The sequence below is a fragment of the Calonectris borealis genome, chromosome 3 (assembly GCF_964195595.1).
Source record: "Calonectris borealis chromosome 3, bCalBor7.hap1.2, whole genome shotgun sequence".
Taxonomy (NCBI): Eukaryota; Metazoa; Chordata; class Aves; order Procellariiformes; family Procellariidae; genus Calonectris; species Calonectris borealis.
In genome coordinates, this window is record NC_134314.1 from 91,765,779 (window position 1) to 91,789,709 (window position 23,931).

Here is a 23,931-nt window from a genome sequence, read left to right on the forward strand (position 1 = left end):
AGATACTTAAGCAAGTTAATCATTTCCTGTACCTCATTTGGTGAGGTCACACTAAATGAGTGCCGGTTTAGAAGCCTTTGAGACCATTTTATTAAGTTCCCACTCCCAACTTTATCAGAAAGAAGTCCATGCTAACCCTCATGTCATACTTCTACCTCTCTGTGGCCAGACTCACAGACTTGCTTTGTCACTAACCCTCCGAATTCAGGGAAACTGCTTAAGGAATATGAGGCTATTCACGTGAGTAAAGGCATCAGAGCCTGTCTCTTCAAAAGCTATTTTTCCTCTTTAAATCTGACTTGCACCTAACTAATCTGGTATTTATAATCTTTAGAACTGTGTAGTTTACTCCTGGCTACTAGTTGTAGTCCTTTTACTACAGTGCTGAACTGCACAGGGAGACTGAAAAAAATTAAACCAAAACATCAGTCACGTAAAGCTTCGCTTCCCAGAAGAGAAAAACTTGACAAATCTGACAGGCTAGCGCAAAAGGACCATAGAAATCCCTAACAAAAATATGTGGGAGGGAACATATATTTCAAATAGGACCGCCTAATTCGGCTGCTAAATCAATGTAAGGAGCTCTGTGTGTGCTGGAGGGAGAGGGAGAGACAGAGGGAGGGAGAGACAGAGAGGGAGAGAGGAGCAGAGGGAGGGAGGGAGGGAGAGAGAGCAATGTGCCTTTCACAGAGCTGGGAGCTTGATGGGAATGTTTGATTAGCTCCTCTCTGAAAGAGAAAAGGTGTCCAGGCCTCCCTCCGCTGCCTGTCTCTCCTTCTGTAGAATAATGTTGGCTGGAGTTTGGGGTACAGAAAAGCTTGGAAAAAATAGCACTTTCCTACTGTGTGGAGAAAAGGAATAAAAAGTTGCACACCTCAAGCAAGGTAATTCTAATGTCATTTCTCTGCTATATTTATTTATGGGGGAGAGGGGGGAGTTGCTTTTTTGCCTGTTGATAATAGTACATATTTTCACTGCTAGGGAACTGTAGGGTCATAATTTTTTGTTTAGCATTGCAGCTGTGTGCATAGGATCAAAGACCTAAGAAGATGAAGACATAGATGTAGAGTGAAACTGTACTTTAAATTATATGTACGTCATTAAGTATTTATAAAAGCATTAAACTCCTGCTGTTAAAGTGGACACATATACTCACTGCCTGAACAGCAAGGGCTTAACTGTTTGGTAAGGAATGGTGTATATTAGTCACACACCAATAGACATATATATGCCTACTGTTCAAATAGTGAGTAATAGGTAATGCAACTTCTTCCTTAGGTTTAAAATGGTTTTGCTTTCAAGACTTTCTCTTTGATCAAAAGGAAGGTGTGTGTTGTATCATTAATTAGCACTACCTGACATTGGGGAACACTGATCTCCAAGATATAGAATGGAAAATGGTATTATTCCAGTGATATGTATTTATATGGTGTGAACTCCCTTGCTAGATGGATAGATACAGATGTAGGAACAGTACAGCAGCCTAGACGCTACATATCCTTTTGTGCTGAGTGCTTGTTTTGCTGGTGAGGCTCCAAAAATGAATTGCATTGTCAAGCCTGCCACAGCCATTCAGCTCTGTGAGGAGAGATTAGAGTCTCAATAAGTCTCTTCAAAATGCGATTTCTCTCAGACTAGTATGAACATGAACCAAATGCCCCAAGCAAACTTTCAACCCTAGTTAATATTTTGTTCCTAGAGTTTATGGGAACTATGCCACAGCCAGAGCCAAAAAAGAATTACAGATTACAGAGGCAGATCCTCCTTGGAGCACACTCCTTTTCCCCTCTCCAAAATTTAAACAAAACACCAGAAACAAGCAAACACACACAGAGAAGAAGTAGTTTAGATGGCTTTTAAAATACATTTGACTGAGAACAGCAATGGAATCATATATGTTTATAGCTTGTATTTTACCATATACATCCTAAAGTTAAAAACACCTTGCATTTGACTATGCTCAAAGAATATCTCTGTTTTTCTGTATCTGTAGTACCATGTTCTTCAGACTTTATTCAGTTCACCTCTTGAGTGACAGTCATGGCTGTAAGACTGGTCTCTTTCAGAGATGCAAAGAGAGCTCAAGCAAAAATAACTACATTACACACACACGTTACTTTTGGAATATTAAATTAGTATCTTATTTTAAACAGACTTCTTTTGCTTGCATATTTTATCTAATCCTTCGAGTTGCTGGGGTTGTTCTCACTGGGATGACAGAAAAGACTTCCTGTCTTTCTGTTATTCAAGACATAAGAAATATTTTTTTAAAAAAGAAGCCTTGACTGTCCTGCCGATATAATTGAATATTGCTTTGTGTTTCCATCTGTAGTAAGAATGTTACGTTTTTAACTTGCTCGCTATTTTACGTAAGATGCTTCTTTCCCTAGTAGTATTCTTACACATGACTTACCACTGTAGTTTTACTAGCTAAACCGGGTTTCTTCACACTTGGCATGCAAGAAAGATACTCCATGTGGATTCTCTTGTGTCTAATAAGAATGAGATCCACCAAAGCCTTTCCTTTAGTGGAGATATTAACAAGGTGTTCCCTCTTCACCCAGCTACTTACTTTCACAGAAGTAGTAGGAAATTAATTTTTACATTCCCTTTTGTCAAACTTGTTTAATTGGAATATTTCTGAAAGGGGACTGCCTGAGGCACAGTGTGAACACGGAAGCTGGGAAAACAGGCTAATTCCTTCATGTGAAACAGAATTATTATTTCTGGCCATTGCTTTTTAGAAAACATTGCTAAAAATAAATCTGAAGTTTATGTAACAGTGGCATCAAAGACTTGACTGTACCTGGTCTGCCTGGAGAATTTTTAACATTTTCCTTTTCACCTCTGAGCCACAAAAAACTCTAGACAGAAAATACTGCCCAGTAGCTTTACATGTTAACCCAAGGCTCAGGACATGCATGTTCAAGTCTCCGTTTCACCAAAAGTCTCCTAAATGATGGTAGGTAAGTCATTTAAGGTACCTGGCTGAAATGAGCAACAAAAGTGATAGCACAGTTTACTATCATCTGCAGCTATGACTGTATTCCTCCTAAAATGTCTTGAGACTAAACACATATAGAAAAAAATGCTATGGCACTCATAGACATGAACTCCCATACAGAGGGACTGGCATGGGCAGGTGGCGGAGCAGTGAGGCGCATGTTGGCGCATTGCAATGGGGTGCGGAGACACCGTCTTTTCTGGATGGGTGGTAAAAAGCAATAGTCCAGGATTTCCTGACAGCCCTGGGGGATGTTCTGGCTCCCTGAAGCTCTGAGTCCACCAGGACTCCTCCAGCGTGCTGCAGCATCAGCTGAGGTTTAGACCTTCCATTCAGGGCTCAGAAAGTGGACACTGAACAGATAATACGTCCTTCCTTCTGAAAGCACAGCCATCATACCGGTCTCTTTGTTCTGTGTTGGAAAACAGAAACACAGAACAAAACAAAAAGAAAGGAGAGAAAAAAAATTAGCCATAGTATGTGTTATACATAAAGCCAGGGAGGATGCAGCTACAGCAGTCACAGGTCTGCCCTCCTCACCTTTCTACTGTGGAGCAGTTTTTAAGGCCAGAGTCAGAGAGAGAGATAGGTGCTTAACACCTCCTTAGAGCACTTCAATTCCTCTTTTGAACTTGCCGGGGCACAAGGAGCCCCCTTGTCCCAGCGCTGGCCTGGGGTGCCTGTGCTAGAGCTCAGCTGGGACCTGGGACAATGCGGCCCCTGTTCTGGGCCCGGCTGTCGCACAGAGACTATAATTATCTCTCTTCTAATGACCAGCCAGGCAAGATAACAGTTTTTATGCTATGTTTAGAAAACAATGTCTTACTACAAATTGACGGTTCATTTGCCTGTAAAAGAGCCTCTCTAACAGTCCTAGAGCAGCTGCCATTCTTTTGCATCCCGGTTCTTTTATTTTCTGCACATTTCACACTTGGAAAACTTGGGTGAATGCTGCGCAGGCAGCGCAGCCTCCCCTGGCCACAGAAGAGGCTCGGCGAGGCACAGAAATTTGTAGCCGTTTAGATTGTATCTCTATTAGTAAATTAAACTCTGCATCGCCATTGTGAACTCCTTTAAACCCCGACCTGCAGGGAGCTACGGAGGGGAGCAGTAAGACTGCCTTTTACTGACTCCTGATAATGCCCTGCGGAAAGCAAGCTGCCGCAAAAAGTGGGATGTGAAGGGACTTGCTGCAGATAAAACAGGAGCATGCATTACTGATGAGCTTTTCTTCTAGTGCTGTGGCCCACAGACAAGTCGGGGATCTACTGAAATTCTGTAGGCTCCTAAGGCATCTATGGGGTAGCTGAGATTGCAGTCTGCATGGATATATCTGACCCTTGCAAACACTGGGAGGTATCAGAAGTGGGCAGTCCTGACAGCATGGCATTCATGGGTTAGCTACACAAGTATTTGCTCTGGGCTCTGCAAACATTTTGCACCAAACTCTGTGCTGGGGCAGCTGCACATTTAGCGGTGTCTGAGGGCTGCTCCCACATCCTCTGCCGGTGCCCTGCCGGCAGAGGAGCAGAGCCCGCTCCCTCTTTCTGCAGGCGGCTCGCCCTCACCTCTCTTGCCACCTTCTCTGGGCTGGCACCTCTGCTCTCCCCTGCAGCAGGACGTGGCTGGATCGCCTTGGGCTGCCTTTGCTATTCAGGCTCATTTTTCAGCAAATGAGCCCTGGGAAAAAAAACAGAAAGTGTTGATCAGAAAGAAAATTTCCCAATGTCTTGGAACCAGCAATATTTCTCATGAAAATGTATTTCAATTAAAAAAAATAACACCATCTGCAGCTTTTGCTTTCCCTTTTGAAGCAGAGCACCCAAATCTATAGCTCATATCCCAAACCGGAAACACATTTGCATTCAGAAGAGTGTTTATAACCACCTCTGCTTCTTTCAAATCATCTAGGTTTAAGTGGTTCTTAACCTGACAAGTCTTACTGTCATGACTGAACTGGCTTTCTAGCACCCACTAAATCCATCCTACCTTTGCTTTACCTCTAGAGCTTCAGAGTGCATTAAGAGGTCAGTGGCATGTTAAGAACACGATCTGTGTCAGTTATCCTTAATGTGTCTCATTCTACAGGACATCCCATAGACATAGAAATAAAAAAAACTTTCAAGATCAACTTGAATCTGCAAATTCAGCCTGTCATCTTATAAAATAGTTTTGTAAATGTAACACATGTAACACAGCAGCCAACAGTCTCTCAGCTGGCATCTGATTTCATATGAAAAAAAGCACGTAATTGCCAAGTGCCAAAATTTCTGGGAAAATTCTGAATGATTTTGTGTAGCTTCATACAGTCCTTTAATGTCCCCAGCAGGATGAGCTGGGGATTTCCAGCACCTCCAGGCTTGTACATAAAACTGGGGAAATTTTTACCTCTCCAAATCACTTGTTTACAGGGAAGTTTGGACTCGGCCGCCTCTTTGCCTCTCGATCTCCCTGCCAGGTTCCTTTAGGGATTCAGAAGACTCCCTTCTTTTTATTTTCCCCAAATACGTAGTTTACCCTTGAGTCCATAGAACAAGGGTGAGACATAGAGGAAAGCTGGCAGCAGCGCTGTGTATCCTGGCCCTGGTCACCTTCAGTGAGTCAGAGTTAGGAAAGGGTAACAGCTCCATGACTCCAGGGGCTATTTTCACAGCTGCCAGTCAGCTGAGGATGATGGGAGCCCACCCTGCTCACCTTGGTGGGAGCCCATCTTTCTCACCTCTCTTACAATGCATCTGTAGCACTCCAGCATTTTGTTGTCCTGGGCTTGGTGGAAGAAGTTTTTGGAGATGAAGCACATGAAGAAAGAGAGCTTGTTCGGAAATGAGGCTCAATGGGAAGGAGAGGAGTGTCCAGATGAGAGAAGGGGAAGGTGAGAGAAGTTTCGAGTAGTTGCAGTGGAACAACTTGGTACAAATGGGATTGCTTGCAAGGTCAAATACAGACATCACAAGTCAGACAAATCGTCTTTCACCCTGCTTTGCAGAAAGTCTTACTACCAAACCGCATCTCAAAATATGTGGTAATTTGGGACATAAAGTCTCAGGCTTCCATGGTCTACATCTTCTATTCTAAGTGGCGAAATCTGTGTATAGAAAGAAATACATAAGTTAGGCAATAATTAGATTTGAAGTAGAAGCTCATATGGTAACCTCCTAAAGCCAAAGTTCAGAACAAACTTTCTGAGCATGGAAGTGGATTATGCAATATTGAGGTCTGCAGGCTTAGTTTTGTTTTAAAAAGAAAAGACCATAAATTACAAGTTCCTGTTCCCAGTCCATGTGATAAACACAGTTTTCCTTTTTGATCTTGGGCTCTCAGAAACAGAATCCTGTGATTCATCTCTATGCCCAAACAGCAGGTTTTAAAAGCTTCTAATATGCAAAATTAGAAAATCGGTGTCAGCCTGGTCCTGAGACATATTTCTCAAAAATTTCTGGCTGCACCTACACTGTCACAGTATCCAGGACTGGGCTCTGGAGGCCACTTTTTCTGCCACCATGTTTTCTAGCTCTTCAAGTCCCCTCCAGGGCACTCAGATATTGAGGGATGTAGTTTTGCAAGCACAGCCATCCCTCATGTTGTCTGCATGACGCATATGCTAGAAAGCCCACTCCTGCCAGTTGCCAAGGGTTGCCAACACACGTGCCATAAGGCTGCACAGCTTGGCCCACACTATGTCAGGTCTCTCACCAGCACCATGTCTTCTGAAACCCAGCACTGCCCATAATAGCCTCATTTATAATGCTGGCACCCATGCAAACCCATAGCTCACTTTAATCCCAAAAGCAGCATGGAGTCCCAAGATCTCTTCTGTAGTCATTAAAAAATTGAAATAGTATTCACAGGTCCACAGTTTTCAAATGGCTCCCTACAATGGCCACGTCTGGTGAGAGAACTCAGCTTGAATGTGCCTGTTGGGTTACAGGTGGGCTGCAGACCAGCACCAGGTGGGAGGGATACAGCCTGTAGCAAAGCCAAGCAGCAATGACCACTAGCTGGGGAAGTCAGCCTGCCGCAGTAACAAGGTGTAAGGCTCCATCCTTGCTGCAGCCTTTCACCATGAGACCGTGAGGAGCAAGACTCACCTCCAACCCAGGAGGAGGAGACAGGACAGACTTCCAAATCCAAAGATATCTCTGGAGACAACAGCAGAGAAGCATCTGGTAGTATTGGTAGACTCTGCCTAAAGACTAGACTAGACTAGACTGAAGACTAGCCTTTGATATTCTCTGTGAGAAGTATGAGAAAACACAGACCCAATGAGTGTCCTTAGGAGCCCCTCATGGCTCAGACCAGCAGGACATGAATGCCACCTCCAGTAGGAGATCCAGATGTGCCTTTTGCACCTGGCTACTACATCAGCTCATGCATATCCTATGAGCATCCAGGTGGTACCTCTCTATCCCATGCCTAAGGATGGGGGGAGCCTGGGCTCCACCTGCAGGGTATGGGGTAGGGTGGCCACACACAATGTCCTGGGTGTGGAGTCGGGCATCCTGCCCCTCAGCAGCTGACCCTGCAAGGAGGCAAAGGATTTGGAGGTCCAGCAAAGCAGCGCTAGAAGACGACTGAGGGCCATAAAGCATTTTGGGGTTGTTTTCTGATTTGCCTTTTGTAGGAACCTCCTTTGTAGCACAGGTTTGTCTTTTCTAAACTAAAGGTATGAGAGACATATCTGAGAGAGCTGGAGGGAAAAGTTCCCAAGCAGGAATAATGCGGTCAGTCAGGAAGAAATATTTTTTGAAAAGTCAAAAATATATAAGGGGAAAATGTCAAGCAGTGCAAGGAGCATGAGAGTATCATTTTTACAGAGAACTATAATGCAAAATTGAAACTACTTTCTTAACTTTGTTTCACTGGTTTCCACCACAGAAGCAGACTTCAGCTTAGCTTTTCAAAGTGCTTCCTACAGCTTCCCCAGTCTTCCTGATTTGCTGAAGATATTTTGGGTAAGATGCTTCCTTGATCAAGTTGTCATTACTAGACATCGATGAATTTCACCACTTACTGCCTTATTTCAAACCAGTGCCACATGCCAGGGTAGTTCTAGATTTTTTTTTAAATTACATATATTTTCTGAATGCTTATCCAACCAGTCCATGGCTTTGGCATGAGGCATCAGTAGTCATACTGACTGCAGGAGAAACTAAATTGATAAAGGTTTTCTGTGAGGTGTATAAATTTACTAGCATGCTTAAGGATCAGTTTTGCTTTTGACCTAGACATATAAATCACTTTTGTAGTAAAGGGAAACATGTAGCTTTAATAAGCAGAATGTAAACATCCTAAAGTTTCTCTAAATTTCTGCTTCTAAGTTTCTACCAAAAAAAAAGTGTCAAGTTTTGTTTGAACATGCTACAGAAATTCCAAAAACCATCCCCAGAGTGGTGTGCAGTTTCTTCAGTGCCTTTAACACAAATTCTTCACTTTTAGACCAAATATGTACCTTCAGGGGAATTCTGACACACTACAATAATTCTTAGTTTGCAGGCAGCTCGATAGCATGGTTAGTCAGCACTCTTTTCATTGTGCGTCCAACCTGAGAAACCACGTATCGCACTTTAAAAAGTCACTTTGACTTGTTAAAACCGTTTGTTGGAAATAGAAAATGGTGCATTTTCTAAAAAGTGAAAAAAATGCAGCCACGAATCTCATGCCACAAAGCTAGCACAGCCCTTGGGCACTGCTGAATTGCAGGTACTTCTCTTTGTCCTCAGTTTCTTGGGGAAATGGCAGTGCCAGGGATTGATGGTACCTGGCTCGGATCTGACTGATGTTAAGCAGAAGTAGTTAAATTAGAAAAGGGAAAGAAGTTCTCCGCAACAGTGAGCCAGCTCCAGCACGCAGAGGGAGCCTGGGCTCGAGCCTGGGAGCGAGGGGGGCAGATACCTGAGCAGACAAGAGCCGTGGTGGAGAGGAGGATGGAGGGAGGGAATTGTCAGGACAGGGATTCACAGCTTTGAGCTAACAGCGATTCCCAATGAGCCATAAAAGCTGCACATCAAAATGAAAAAAATTAATGCATAATACATTAACAGAAACCAGGAAAGTACAGTGTAATGACTCTCATAGAAATCGTCATCTGGATAGTCCAAATTATATTTTCTCTGGGAGTGGGTGACATTCTAAATGTATCTCTTCCTTTGCTGGAAGGGGCGGGTCAGACCAGCATAATTGATGGTTATCTTGCTGAGACAGATGAAAAAGTATAATCACTCCAGTTTTATTTAGGCTCTGAGAAAGGTCTGGCAAGTTAAATCACACTGCAGTTTTAAATACACTACCTTCTTCTGAAAGAACTCTGTGGAAAGTAGAGAAATCATTCATCACTGTTACTTCAACCTTATGTTGGTTTAATTTCAGGGCATTGCGTGAACACAAAATGAGCAGTGCAGGGCTGCTTGGGTGTTTTTATTTGGCTCTAAATTGCTGGGTATAGCATCTCTTCATTATACCTACCTGAATGGAGCTATTTTGGACTAAATTCTTCTTGCAAATCTGCATATAAATATTTCTTAAAGCAGTTCTGAAAAAAAGGACTCCTGTGCCCAAAGTGCAACTTAGGTAGAATTTAGACCTCTGAATCCACCCATACCTCACTTCAATGACTTGAGAGTGACTTGACAGGTACCCCACGAGAGGTACTGGCTACTGGCAGTCCCCCTAGCCCTCTTCTGAATCAGGGACCTCATGGAGCAGAGCAGGCACCATTTAAAACACGATGTGACAGCCACAACAATCAAAGCTTTTGTAATAAGCAAGTGGTTAGAACCCTTAATCAGGGATAACTGTATGAGGAATGGCTTCAGAGAGTTTGAATCCACTTTTCCTTCATCACCAAAGAGGTCCCCATCATCAGACTCCAGGACACAAAAGTTTGGGATACCCCCCATTCTCCATGATGAAGCAGGACCCCTGTGCAACCAAACGTGGGGTAGAAAGAAAGCAAGTGAGAAGGGGCCTGACTTGCTGCTTACCTGAGAGCAGAGCAGAGCCAGAGTCTCTGGCTTTGCTCCCAGAGGGAGCATGCATTTCACAGTAGCTCACTACTGCATAAAAAGTAAGGTGAGTCCAAGGAGAAGGAAGGTCCTAAGACCCTCCATCCTCTTCTCTGTCTGAATGTCCAAACCACAGGGCTGCAGCAAGGCTCCATGGGCATCTTCACAGCTCTTGGGATCCCAGACGCACAGTGGTCTCTTTCAGTAGAGAGGGGAGAACATGCCCAGGCATCCTCAGTACCCTTGGGGATGGCACCCTCGGTCTCAAAAAATCTCTTCAACCACTTTGTAGAGGGCCTGCAAGAGGTAGGGCCTCTGCTCTCTCCAGGGTCATTTTGAACTCTTGGGGCTTCTCCAGGCAGAGGCTATAACCTCTGACCACCTCTGAGCTAACACTGCTGTGCATGAGTAGCCAGGGTTTTTCAGGCCACACGGGGAAATTTGCCATGTTTTGTTTGTTAGGGGCAATAGGCCTGCACCCATTTTAGGCAGCTCACAGACCACCCAGCAGGCTAAACAGCCCAACCTGCATGGAGTTACCACACGCTGACACCAGTAAGCCAAGCCAGAGAAGCCAGGCTGATAGCTACCTCCGTATAGCTGTAAATCAGCATGTGTTCAAGAAATGGAGCAGCGTCCAAGCCCTCAGCACCCATCTCTGAAGTAAAAGGCCTAAAGGCAAGGAAAAACTGCAGCAGCCATTCCCCTGCTGTTGAAGGGTCATTACCATGGGGGTGGAGGACCACCGCTGACCGGCTGTGGGGTTTGTGGGGCCACAGAAAGCAGCTGGCAAACAGTCTGTAGCTACTGCTAAGTGATAAAGGAAATTATTCAAAATGAATAGCCTTGACTGTAATCCTAATGCTAGCTGTGTATGTTAATGCAAAGACTCTTTAAGGTAAAAGCACAAGCTGTCCCCTGATTCAGCAACTCGTTTAGCAGTGGATTGGTTGTTCATTTTATTAAACACACAATTGCCTAATGTGCGATGTCCGATACTTGTTACAACTCCTCCACCACAAAGGAAAGACCTGCAGCCATAAGAGCCTGAGGTTCCTTGTTGGCTGTTTCTGAGGTGCTGGGTAGTTAAGCAGAGCGCACCATGGTGCTCTGAAGCTCAGCACCGCCTCCAGGAAGCATTTTTGAGTTCTCAGTCCTAGTTCCACCTGCCTCCAGCTGTCTGGCCAAGGTGTGGGGTTTGCAACCACAGCAGAGGCTCCTCTGAAAGCTGAAGAAGGTTGAAGAATGCACGTGACACAGGAAACCTTGAGTTTCTTATTGACGCTTCCCACAAACAGTGTGGGCAATTAATTTCTTTTCTTCTCTTTGATATGATAAAGTATATCATGTCCTATCTTTGCAGATGGTGCTAGTACAGATATTAGCTTTCTCTTGCTTCAATTATAGCAAGCCCCTTGCAACTTCCTTCATATATGAAAGAAAACAGTTGAGCGTTCACTCACCTTTTTTATAGCAGAAGGTGGTGAGGTCTGTGATATTTTTTAATGCCTGGATGCATATATTCTATTTTAGTAAAGTCCAGCATGCCATGCAAACAAGCTCACCCTTGCAAAATAGCACCTTGAATCTTACCTTTTGTGTCCTGGCCTGGGATACCTACAGGGCAATCTAAGCCTCTGAAATGAAATAGATATCAGCTCGGCTTTTCTGGCTCAGCAGAACTTATTACCTGCCCTTTTAAAATGAACAGCCACTTGGATTTTTTTTTTTATGTATAGACTTTCAGAGCAACACAGCTCGATACTCGCCGGCGGCAACCCCCACCGCCGTCGATACTCGCCTTTCCACTCATCCATGTACGATTCGCAAGTGGGACGCTGCGCCTCTTCTAGCTGGTGCCACTTCAGATGTCAAGAAACAAAATTACTCTTGTACTTGTGAGAAATCACCAGCCCCATGTTCCTCTTCACTACTACCTCACCTCAAATACACCTCCAATTCCAAAGGCGGCCCGCACAGCACCTGCAAAACCAAAGACAAACACTTAACCAAGCTTCCACATGATTCTCTGCTCTTAGGCACCGACCTGGCTGACAACAGCCTCACCTTCTCAGACCGCTTGTTGGCATGCTGCTTCACCGCTCCCATGTTATGTGCGTCACCTGCAAAAATCAAAACAAATAGCGCATGCTGAGATACTGCCCAGAAATTTACACAGTATACAGCAAATCTGGTGGGAAAAAATGCATACTATTAAACCATCTTGCCACCCCTGAACACTCAATACAAAATTACCGACCGGAAGAAAAAAAGGCTGGATACAAGTGTATTTTCTACATATGCTGCTGAACCTTGACTGGTCCCGAAGCTCTTAGCTCTAACAGACACCTCCGCTTCTCTAACCGTCAAAACGCATCTGCCCAAATCACTTAGAGGGCTCAAAAGCTGCGATCCACTGAAGGAGCAGCAGAGCACTGACTCCACAGAAGCCCAGCAGTGGAACGAGCTCCCTGAGGAGAGGCTGTGGCTCCTCTACCCCGGGGCCCCGCCCACCACCCTTCCCACAATCCCCTGGGAAGAGGGCGGGGCCAACCACCAGAGGGCATAAAGGCGGCCCGAGGAGCGGCAGGGAGTTTTCTCACCTGCCTGAAGTTTACGGCGTGCAAAGCACCAGAGAAAGCGACCCTTACTGGCAACGACGGCACCTGCTCTTTTACTACAACTACAGCTATTGCATCAGCAACGTGACTTGGGAGGGAATTAAACTTAATTTTTCTGGGACCTAGATAGAAAAAGATAGATGTCATACTCAGCCACGTAGGAAAGTAGTTCATTAAATGCAGGAACAACATTATTATCAAAAATTATGTGCTTTAGTTGCCTATGAACAAACCAAAATGCTATGGATGGGGTGACACTTCAGTTCTAGCAAGACCATGCACACTACCCAACTTCTACCAGAGAGGCATTCTGGATAGGACTGAATGCCAAAGCAGAATTAGATCCCATAAGAATCCCTTCCCAAAAATATCTCCGGTTGCAAAGTAAATTATTTACTGTAAATCACTGACAATTCAGAGTCACCTCGACAGTCTCCCCGACTGACTCCCTTAGATGAGTCCCAAAGGACAGAAAACACCAAAAAACTATGGAAGTACAGGAAACATCTCAGAAACTGTATGAAGCAGCCTAATGAACACCTAAGGAGCTAGAACAAAAATAACTTGCAAAACACCACAAAAAAAGCCTTGGGAGATGTGTCCATAACAATAGGTGAAGGCTATTGCCTTCTCTGAAAACTCAAGAGGAGGTCTGAGCCGGCGACAGACATCTTTGGGGTACCAGAGACCGAATAGAACCGTACGATAAGACAGGAAAAAACCAGACTGCTGCAGAGCACAAAGATGGCTTCGGCAAAGGTTCTGACAGAGCAAGACGCATCGTCACAGGGCTTAGAGAGGTCGGCAGTTGCCACCGGTGTCTGTCATTTTGGGCTGCCACACTGAGGCTTGCGCACCACCTGTAAAACATAAACAACAAGGGATGCTTATAACGTCACCAGCAATACAACACCTGAAAAATAACTGCTACTTCAGCCCACTAGTCAATGCAGCCGGCGTTGCCCCTTACGGCACATCTGCTTGAGCCAAAAGACGGGGAATGGGAAAAAGTCAATACTCGCCGGCGGCAGGCGGCAATCCCTCTGACAAGAAAGGGGGTGAAATTAAATCACATGTGATACGTCTTAGCCATATTACCTACTGTGCACCAAAATGAACTGCTGAGCAAGGTACAATACCATGGGGACAGAGTATAAGCATGAAACAAAGAAAGGGTTAAACAAATTTTTTGAAAAGAGACAGAAGAAAACAAAAAAGAAATCTAAAATGTTTTATTCTAGAAGATGACGATCAGCTCTTGTTTACCCAAACCAGTTTGCTCACACCTACACCAAGCCCACTTGATTTTCCCGTAAAGGGCACATATTTAACTCAACCCACAGTGCTTAGAGATCATGTTGTTAACTCCACGCTACTTGCTCAGACAGCTTTCAAACAAACTCCACTTCTGTTTTTTTATGGTGCCAGTGTGCCAATGCTGCTGCGATATTACAACCCCTTGAGAAGGGGAACAATAACACACACTACTGTGGTACAAAGAGAGTACACAAAATAATTTCTGCAGCACAGGGGATTACAGGAAATAAACTGCTGACTCCTGCAGAGACAAAGCACGTGGCACCAGCAAAGAATTTCGGTTTGTACGTGGAACGGACAGCAGTGCCTGACACCAAAAATCAAGGACTTAAAACCTACACCTCCATCAGAAAATAATATAGTTTGCCATACAGTGACAATTTATAGATTTAAACCATCTCTTTGTTTGTAGCATGTAGCAGCTCTCTCAGACCTTTGTAAAAGTCAAGCTCCTAATAAAAGGTCAATATAAAAATCTTACTTTATATGCAGAAAGAATAATTTGCTAACTCTGCTCTTCCCTAACATTCAAGCTTTTTCAAGTATTTGTGCTAGGAAAAAGTAATCAATATTCTTTCAAATAGAAATTTGATTTTAAAAGGTGAAATCGGATCTGCACTGGGAAACACTGAAGGAGGTGCTTCTTACTACATTTGTACCTGACTTAGCTGGGATTTAAGCACATGTTAATGTAATGCACAGACTTAACTGCTTTCCTGACATAAGGGTAACTTCTGGTACAGCAGTCTGAAGGGTACAGATGGGAAAATGTACTCTGATAAACAAGGATCCAGCATACAGTTTAGGACCATTAGAATGGTCACTAGTTACCAGTACTGACTGGGACTGAAAATACTGCATTAATGGAAACCTGATAAGGAGAAATCGCAGCAAAACTCATACTCCAGACTAACCCAAAGTAGAAACTTTTGGTTTTAAAACAAAACATTAAAACAATGGGATCTATTCATTTGGTAAAGGAACAATAGCTTTGTGTTTAATAGCAAAGTATCATTCTTGATCTACAGATAAAACATCCCCAAACCTCCCGGTGGATCTACATGGACTAAAAAGCCTGTCGTATGCATGGATTGGAGCCCTGCTTTCCCTTTCCTTCCCAGAGAAACAAAAAACCCCACTGTTTTATTCCAGGCTGTTGCTTCCTTTACAGGTTTGAAGTAGCGGATGCCATGCTAGCGCACAATATAGATCTCATACAGCTTAAATCAGGTGACTCCCTAGGCCCCAGATACAATGAATGCACACAGACTTCCCACAACTGAAAGCTTGGAGCCTCTAAGCTGGACACTTAATGGTCGGCCGTGTAAATCCTCCTGCGCTTTCCGCCATGTGACAGCCCGAGGTCTGAAGGCCAGGACCCCCCTTGAGAGTGTTGCCACCAGAGCTGTGTCACAGGATGTCTATACATTTTCCCTGGCATGCCAGTGCCTAATGTAGAAATTAATGTAGTGGCGAAAATAAGTTTCTTTACTATTATAATTTATTTCCATCAGGATACTAGTATAAACTGCACCAGCAAAAGTACAGTGTCCACAATAGGATGCTTTTGTGTGTAGCTATGACAACAAATCTTTAAGTAAACCTAACAGCCTTGTCTAAATGCTTCTGTTAAATCTCTTATTGATAAAATATCTGTTATTGCAGGCTAAGGGGTCTGCTGAACTCATTTGCCCCCGACAGGCTTTACATATGAATTCCTTTTAGATTTCTTGGCCTCTTTCTGCAGGAAATTCATAATATTTTAGGGGAAAAAGCCCACTTTCTGTTGCCTTGAAAAGCAATGCCACCAGCAGACTAGGTAGAGATTGCAACTGCAGCCAAGCCTGAGGTAGTACCACCCAAGAGGACTGGGATGGCTCCTGGGGCAGCTGGCCTTGGCCCGGGGACAGCAGGGCTTGGGGATAGCAGCACCTTCAGAAAGCAATGAGAAGTCTTGCGCAGCAGTGGTGGTACAGGTGGTTATACATTTTGTGAGACAGGAAAAGTTAAGTAGATTTGGACTCTCTCCACAAAGCAAGACTGCAGCCCACCCATGAAGCTAGTTTTCACATGGGTCCTTTGCCATCTCAGACCTTTTCTACTCTAATTAAACTGGAGGTGAAAATACCTCAGCACTGAGCTAACTACTGTCAGGACAAATTCTCACAGCTCTCTTTGACTTTAAATAAAGATGCTGCTGCTGAATTTATTCGCTGCAGATTTTAGGAATGCTCATATTAAGATGCCTTTTCCAAAGCCTAAGTCAGTGGCAGTACAGGCTTTAATGGTGCATGGTGGTTCTGCAAATGACTTGCAACTCTTATTCTGCCTCTTCTTTTTCTGGGATAGACCTGAAGTGAGAACTCATTGCAGAGGGGCAATTTTTTGATACCTCTGATGTGTTGAGACATCTAAGTGAAGAGAAAAACATCTGAGCTAAGTTCCTCTGAACTCTCTTCTACAGCTTGTTACTATTTCCTTTAGCAACTTCACAGTGGAAATACACTGCAGTAAATGCTTAAAATGGATTTTTCTTCCAGAAGATGGGCAAGGCTTTTTCATGGAAACTAACAGAGACAGCAGAAAATTACCACATAACTGCTTTTGCTGCTATGGCTTGTACAGTCTAGGGTCACCCCAACTGCACTGTCCATTGCTTTGCAGGAAGACACAATCACTGTGTTGAGCCACAAACGAAGGACTCTACGCAACGTCCTTCAGGAGTGAACGGATTTATGTTCCCCATATCTTTATGAGATTACACGGTGCGGTTTGATGTGCAGACAATACGATTCTGTGATTATGTCTTAGAAGAGTAGTGAATGAACTTAAATAGCTGTCAGAGCCTGTCCATACCCATCATGTCCTCTCCTGCCACTGGCTTCAGAAATAAGTATGTGGAATGAAATCTTGGTTTCCTGAGGCAAAAGGCAAATCTTGGACAGAAGTAAAAAATCAGTCCATGGGAGTGCCACAGCCCAAACAGCATCTCCTCTGGAGACATCAGCTGTTCTACAAAGCATGAGAAGATGATGCAGCATGTGAGGACTGTGAAAGGCTGAAGAAGAGTGCACAGTCCCTCTTCCCCCACTGTTCCAGTGTCATCTGCGATACCACCGAATGCAGCCTGATGTACTCTTCTTTTCCTTTTCAGTGCTCCTCAGTAACACATCCAGATTTTGCTTTACTCACCATGAAGGCCACAGTCATTGCAACCTTCTTTGGTAAGTACAGTTGATGTGCTGCAATTAGTAGTTTGTGGGTTTGTACTCTCATGTCCTGACTGACCTGCGGCTGCTGGCTTCTTCTCTTCCCTTTGGACTCCATGGCTGATGAAGCTCTCAATGGCAGGTGGAGTAAGCCTTGGCACAGCTTTTCAGAAACAGGCTAACCAAACTTCTTGACTTTGGCATAGAAACAATACTAATTACTTGCAGAGATCTCTAAGTACATGACTAGCTGCATGCAGTCCATATCAGACGGCACAACTGGGCCTGAAAAATGTCTGTAATGTAAAGATTCCCTCCAAAGAAAAATCAGCTGTTTCTTACATGGGAACATCCCTTCCCAATTTTTCTCTGTGTTCTTCCTCTTTCCATGAACAAGAAGGTGCCAAAGGAAAAAGGCTATAAATGTCTCTTATTTTCTTTCCCCTGGCAGACAGGATCCTGCTTTTTGGGAACATGTAGAGACTCCCGAATTTGCAATTCATCTTACATCAACACTCTGGTTGATCAAGCATGATTTCTTAGTGTACTTTACTTACATGTCTCCCTTTGATGGAGATCCAGCCACCATGTAGCCTAACAGTGCTGTATGACTTTAATAGGCAATATTCCCTCTAGCTGGGATCCTCAAGTCTGGCAGAATAGCCATTCTTAGTTCAAATTCATAGCTATCTATGTAGTTCTTCTGTCTTTACTAAGAGACCAAATTACTTTCTCCACATTAAATGCCCTAACATTGCATATAGTTGGGACTTTATTTTCCACTGGTTTGCTCCTTTTTTTTCTAACTACAGTTTTGCCTTGATTACGCAACTGCACCAGTGACAAAAGGCCCCAATACTGCATCTATACACTGTCACTTCAATCACTTTGAGACTGATTTTTCTTTTGAGCAAGTTCTAGGAGTGATTAAGTCTGCAAACTGTCTGCAACCAGTCTAGAGGGAGAAGAGCATAAAAGAAAGAAATAAGACTACTGTTGCATATTCTAGTAAGATTAACTTAACAAATGATGAGAGGATCAGCCAACACATCATAGAGAGTTTCAATTCCCTCTGAAAGCTCAGAAAAGGGAAAGGTGAATAGGAAAGTCAAGATATTTGTAATGAAGTTATTCATTACCCATAATATAGTGCTTATAAAATAAGCACAGAGAACGAAGAGGTTTTGGATGTCATGCACTTAGCAAATAAACCTAACAAGGTAAGCGACATGCATATATTGTGACGTATATTTCAACATAACAGTGTATGTCTCTTTTACTATTACACTTTTCAAACCATAGTTCTATTTACTGAAGAAAAACAGTGCCCTTGCTGGGACAGGATACTGGGACATGCCACACTAGAACCTCATACAGTCCGTAATGCTGCCCAGTATCCCATACCTGCTACCACCAGGGAGTGAAATGCCACAACGCATGATTACAGGATAATGTCCCCGCCAGGCTATTAAGAAGGATCTTTCTGTCCCTAACTTCCCAGTTGCTTTATGCACAGAGCATATTGTTTCACTGACATCTCTATCACACCAATTACAAAGAGTTTCCACCACTTGTGGAAATACTGGGGCCTTTCGTGGTTTTCTGGACCACATGGACTCAATGGCATCTTTTGATAGTGGGTTCCACAGATGAATGTGTGAGCTGAACTGATCTTTAATCCCCTTCAAAAAACTGCCCCAGACTAGATGCCATCTTGACTGCAAAGTTAACCAACAAGTAGAAACCTAGCTGTGGCTGAGAATATTCCCATTTCATTTTTTCAACCTGTTGATTAAAATTTGGGAAATCTCGTGCACAGGAGCTTGTGGTGACTGATGTTGATAATACCCCTTTTTCCTGATACTATGTTTTCTTTCTTTTAGGTGTGTTTCTTATATGTACATACGCAGCTAAGGAAGCCACAAAGAAGACGAAAAAGGCTAAGCTATGTAAGTGGTCCCAGTGGTATTCTTGGCTGCTTTACAGCACGCATGTCTGATGCATAAAAAAAGCGCAAAGTGAGGTTATATTCTGGTAACTCTTCACAATTGTTTGTAGAGTCAATGGGAGCATACGTTAACTAACAGATTCTTTTATTGAAATCAAATCACTAAGTAAAGTGTGTACTACTAAATGTGGGAAATTGTGTACTTCACTACTAAAATGTGTCTTCATAAGTCATTAGGTACCACACAAGGATCTAAGCAAGCACTAAGGTTTTCAAGAGAGAGAGACATAAATATGTGAAATGGATCTGCTGTAACACAAAGCATACGTAGCTGATTAGCATGAGACAAGTGGTGCATGTCCTATGCACTAGGATGTATTACTTTCAACTATGCTGCTGTAAGAGCGTTTCTGTCCACAGATCATTTTTCTCATTTAGTTGACAAACGCCTGCTGCAAGGTTGTGAACTCACACTTAAACCCCTTGTTCAAAGTAAATTGTACCCAGCAAATAGTTTTAAGGACAAGATAATGGGCCGTGGCTGCAGCCTGGCCTTACAGATGGCATGGAGCTACATGAGCACAGTGGGAGGCTTGGGAAGCATCCTGCCTCCTGTGTGCGCAGTCCTTCCTCGTCCTGACTCACAGCCACCTCTTCCCCTGCCCCCTCCTTCCCACATGTTAACTGCAGCCTGGGTGACTACATTTCTTTCCCTCTCCAGCAGTGTCATAATGGATATTTCCTTCAGAGAAGCAAACACTGAAGGTCAGAAATATCCTCAGGCTTCTTTATTCCATCCTTAGCTACAGCCACATCCCTCGGTATAGGGGTTATTATGTGTTATATTGTAGATGCAGAACATATATACATGTCTTGTATCCCAAAACCATTGATACGAAGGCATAAGAGGAGGGCATCCCTGTCACTCAGTTACTCATTGTTTCATGACAAGATCACTCAGCTATGAAAGCATTCAATCTGACTTTACCAAGATTTTGCTTTCACAGATGTACCCCAGATCAATTGCGATGTCAAGGCAGGGAAGATAATAAATCCAGAATTCATTGCAAAATGCCCTCCTGGATGTCAAGATGTAAAATACCGTGTTTATGGCACAGACATTTATGCTTCCTTTTCCAGTGTGTGCAATGCTGCAATTCACAGGTGAGTGAGTTTAAATGAGCAAGGCACTCAGACAAAACCATCATTTCAGTGTACAGAGCTCCTGGCTTTTGAAACCCTTTAAAGTTCCCACTGCCTTGTAGGTTGGTTGCACGCTGCTGTTCTAACAGAAAACCTGCGAGAAAGACCATGTGTGATGCAATGGATCCAATCTTATAAAGTGCTGTCAATCCTGTATTCCTATTGAAATCAGTTGTGTTTGAAGACATTTCTCAACCTTTGGAAAAGTGTCTTGAGATTTGCAGATCTCTCATGCATAGCAAATTACTATTGTACTATTATTATTCAAGTGGAAGATAGGGATGGAGCTGCTGCTACTAATAAAGGGTCAGAAATAAATAGGCATATCACCAGTGATGCATACATATAACTCTCATATTTCTGGGATTGGTTTTGGTTCTCCAGATTTGAATTTAATTGTCTTTGACATCAAAGGCTGAGTAATGGGCTTTCCTGCCACAGAAAAGGACACTGGACAAGAAAATATATAATACAAATTCTATAGCACAAATTTTGCCAAGTTTTATTAGCCATGCAAAAATGTGCATAAAATTTAAATGGAGAATAACTTCACAACCAAAACACACCGTAATTGTAGGCAGGATGCAGAGGCAGGATGCATTCAGCTGAAAATGCAGTAAGAACTTACAAAGCCTGACTGACGACTTCATTCGAAGATATTCAAGCTATTGCAGTGCTTCCAGTTCTGTGAAACAGCTGGGATCTTGAATAAAGTTGAATAGTTAAGGCTTTGGGACTTTACACCTTACCTCTGCACTGTGCGGTGCCCAGGCTGACGTGCCTGTGTGCATAGGGCTGCCACCTCCCGGCTGCAGCCCTGTCTGCTGCTCAGCCCCTTGCTGGGGAGCTGACTGCCAGGTGACTGGCTTGCAAACGACAAATTCTTCCTTCAGATGCTAGTGCACAATGGAAATTTTTTGTCTCTGCACGCACAGCTTGTCCCAAAGGGAAGTTACAAAATTCTGATAGCGACTGCGATTTCCCCCGTAGTTCAAATGCTGGCTGCCTGTATTGTGGCAGTGAGGGTTTCAGTTTTCCTCATTGGCCAGCTGGGTTTGGCTTTGTTAGCTTACATGTTGCATTTCTGCAGACAGTGAATTTCCTTTCCTTACAGTTACTTTACCAGCAGCTTCTTGCAATCGTCAGAGAAAGCTACAGCTCTATTCTTCATCATTGTTTGCTGCCCATTACTTATTTTCCCGCACAGTGTCATTATTACCAGTCCTACCACCCCTCTAGAGTCACAGTCCCTTCCTCGTTTGCCTGCTTTCCTAATGATGCCACAGCAGGTTGCGTACTCTGCAGGTTTTCTGTTTGTCTGGAGACACGTGTTACATCATATGTCAAACACCATTTAATGGAGCCTGTCAGGTTTTCTACAGCTTCCAGCAATATTGTGTTCAGTTCACTCCAGGCTGAGGTCAGAACCAGGCTTAGTTTTTTGCAGATAACACATACTGGAACTCAAAGAAAATATTCATTTTTTCCAAAAGAAAAAGTCAAGCAAGTGGGAGGTTTGCCTCAAATTTGTATTTCTGTCACATGGTTAGCCTGAAGACTCCTCTGAGTACCTCTCCCTGTATATTCAGTCACTCAATCAAGCTTGCAGGAATTTTAACGAAGGCAGTAGCTTGTTCTTGTCTGCAACTAGGTCATCCTTAAACACAGGACCAGTAGATGAGTGAGAAGAACAAACAGATCCCAACAGCACTTTGTAACAAACTTCTCTTCTCTATGTGGAAGAAGCACAAATATTTCTTAGCAGCAGACTTAGTAGTAGCGTCACAGCTCCACTACAGCCCCTGGTTTAAAGGTAAAAGTGAACGCTTCATACCTCTTGCATTGTTGAACTGTTTCTAAGTTCTTGGGGGAAATTTCCGCCTTCAGACACCATGTTTTCCCCTTACAGTGGTATAATCGACAACACAGGCGGGAGGATCCTCGTTCAGAAAGTCGCCGGCCACTCCGGTTACCGTGGGAGCTTCTCCAACGGGGTCCGGTCTCTGTCACTGCCGCGCTGGAGGGAGTCCTTCCTCGTGTCAGGTACCATGGTGGAGCGCCAGAGCCGCCTGCCCTTCCCAGCTGCTCCCCGCTGCCCAACCAGCTGGGCAGCAATGGGCGGAGGGGGAAGCAGCCTTCTCATTTTAAAGATCTGTTTAGTCACCACCGGCCCACCCCACTTAGCTTTAGCATGAATAACGCACTTGAGACAGTTTTTATTCTGGGCTTCCTATATAGCCCACAGAGACATATACACCCCGCCAGCAATGTGCTCGGTTCAGCCCAGTGTGGGTCTGAGCCCACTGCAGGAGGTGAGGTGGCCTGGATTGACTTTCTGAGGGCATCTCAACTCCTGCTATTGATGCGTAAAATCTGAGCCTTGGTAATGACCGGCAGGTCTTCCTATTGCACTTGCTCTCCACCCTGGTAAGTAGTGCTGCTAAAGGAACTAAAGAGCCTTTTGGCCATTTGAAGCATCCTCAGCCTGCACCTGAGTTCGCGTCTTCTGAAGCGACTTCTGACTTCTGTCAACCCATCTGAAGCCACAAATAGCTATACTTTATTTATGCAAGCGTTATATTAAGCAATTCTATTGCTGCATCCCAAGCATGTTATGAATTCTCCCCACCTCTGTTAGCCAAACAGTTTTGATATCTACTCAGTGCAGGGAAATCCATCTTAGTTTAATGCCCATTCCTTTTTTCTCCCCATAGTATACATAGTAGCTCACTTGCATTCACTGACAAAATTCACAGATTTTTTTCTGTAAATTAGATCCCCTTTACACCAGCTTCAGATTATCTTAAACATTCTTGCACTCATCCTACCTGTGAGAAAGGAGGGTCAAATTTACATTGCTTTACATATGATTTCTAAATCTAACTTCTTGCTGCATCCACAGAGTGGGTCAGTTCTTGCTGGTCCACACTGATGGAGGTTTAGGATAGGTATGACCAACTGATATTAGTTAACTACATCATTCCTGGAAAAATCAACGGATCAAGCAACTGAACAGCCCCTAAAAATGGGAAAATTTGTGGACAGTAAAGGAGAAGCGATCTCAGAAACGGACCAAAATGAACTGTCGTCTGGAGTTTGCATTAATATATTTGCCTGAACTTTTTACAGCATTCTGCCATGGGTATACCACATTATGAGAAGGATTTCTTTTGGATGAGTAGGAATTTCCTGGAATAGCTGAATTGCTACTTGTACTTGTTGCTGGTTTTTCCCCAACAAACAGCACATTGTAATTCTGGTACATAAATGGGAAATACGTTTTTTTTAACCTCAGCAGCTGCTCAGTTGTTATCCCATAAAACTGTAGGAATTTTTGATTTACAGTAACAAATCTTTATTCTTAATTAATGAGACAATATAAAAGAAGATACAAGAGAAAGTTACAAGCACATGTAAGAGGGGATGATGAGAAATCTGGGTATGTGTAGGCATGATGAGATTTGTCCCTCATGCACTTAATTTTACATGTGCTGAGTGTTCTCACTGATGTCAGTGGAACTACTTAGTTTATAAACTAGCTCAAGCGTAAATCTAACATCGTATATCATAGAATAGAATCATAGAATCATAGAATCATTAAGGTTGGAAAAGACCTCTAAGATCATCG

The 23,931-nt window shown here is 43.5% G+C and overlaps 1 protein-coding gene across 1 annotated transcript in view; it reads left to right on the forward strand.

Moving 5' to 3' along the window:
- Positions 1 to 664: 664 nt before the first annotated feature.
- VIT (vitrin) overlaps positions 665 to 23,931 on the forward strand; it is a 56,934-nt gene continuing 33,667 nt past the window's right edge. Inside the window, exons 1-5 of the mRNA XM_075146641.1 lie at positions 665 to 884; positions 17,098 to 17,167; positions 19,036 to 19,101; positions 20,108 to 20,264; positions 22,213 to 22,346. Coding sequence (XP_075002742.1) covers positions 17,137 to 17,167; positions 19,036 to 19,101; positions 20,108 to 20,264; positions 22,213 to 22,346 — 388 coding nt within the window. The 5' untranslated portion in view covers positions 665 to 884; positions 17,098 to 17,136. The remainder of the gene's footprint in view (positions 885 to 17,097; positions 17,168 to 19,035; positions 19,102 to 20,107; positions 20,265 to 22,212; positions 22,347 to 23,931) is intronic.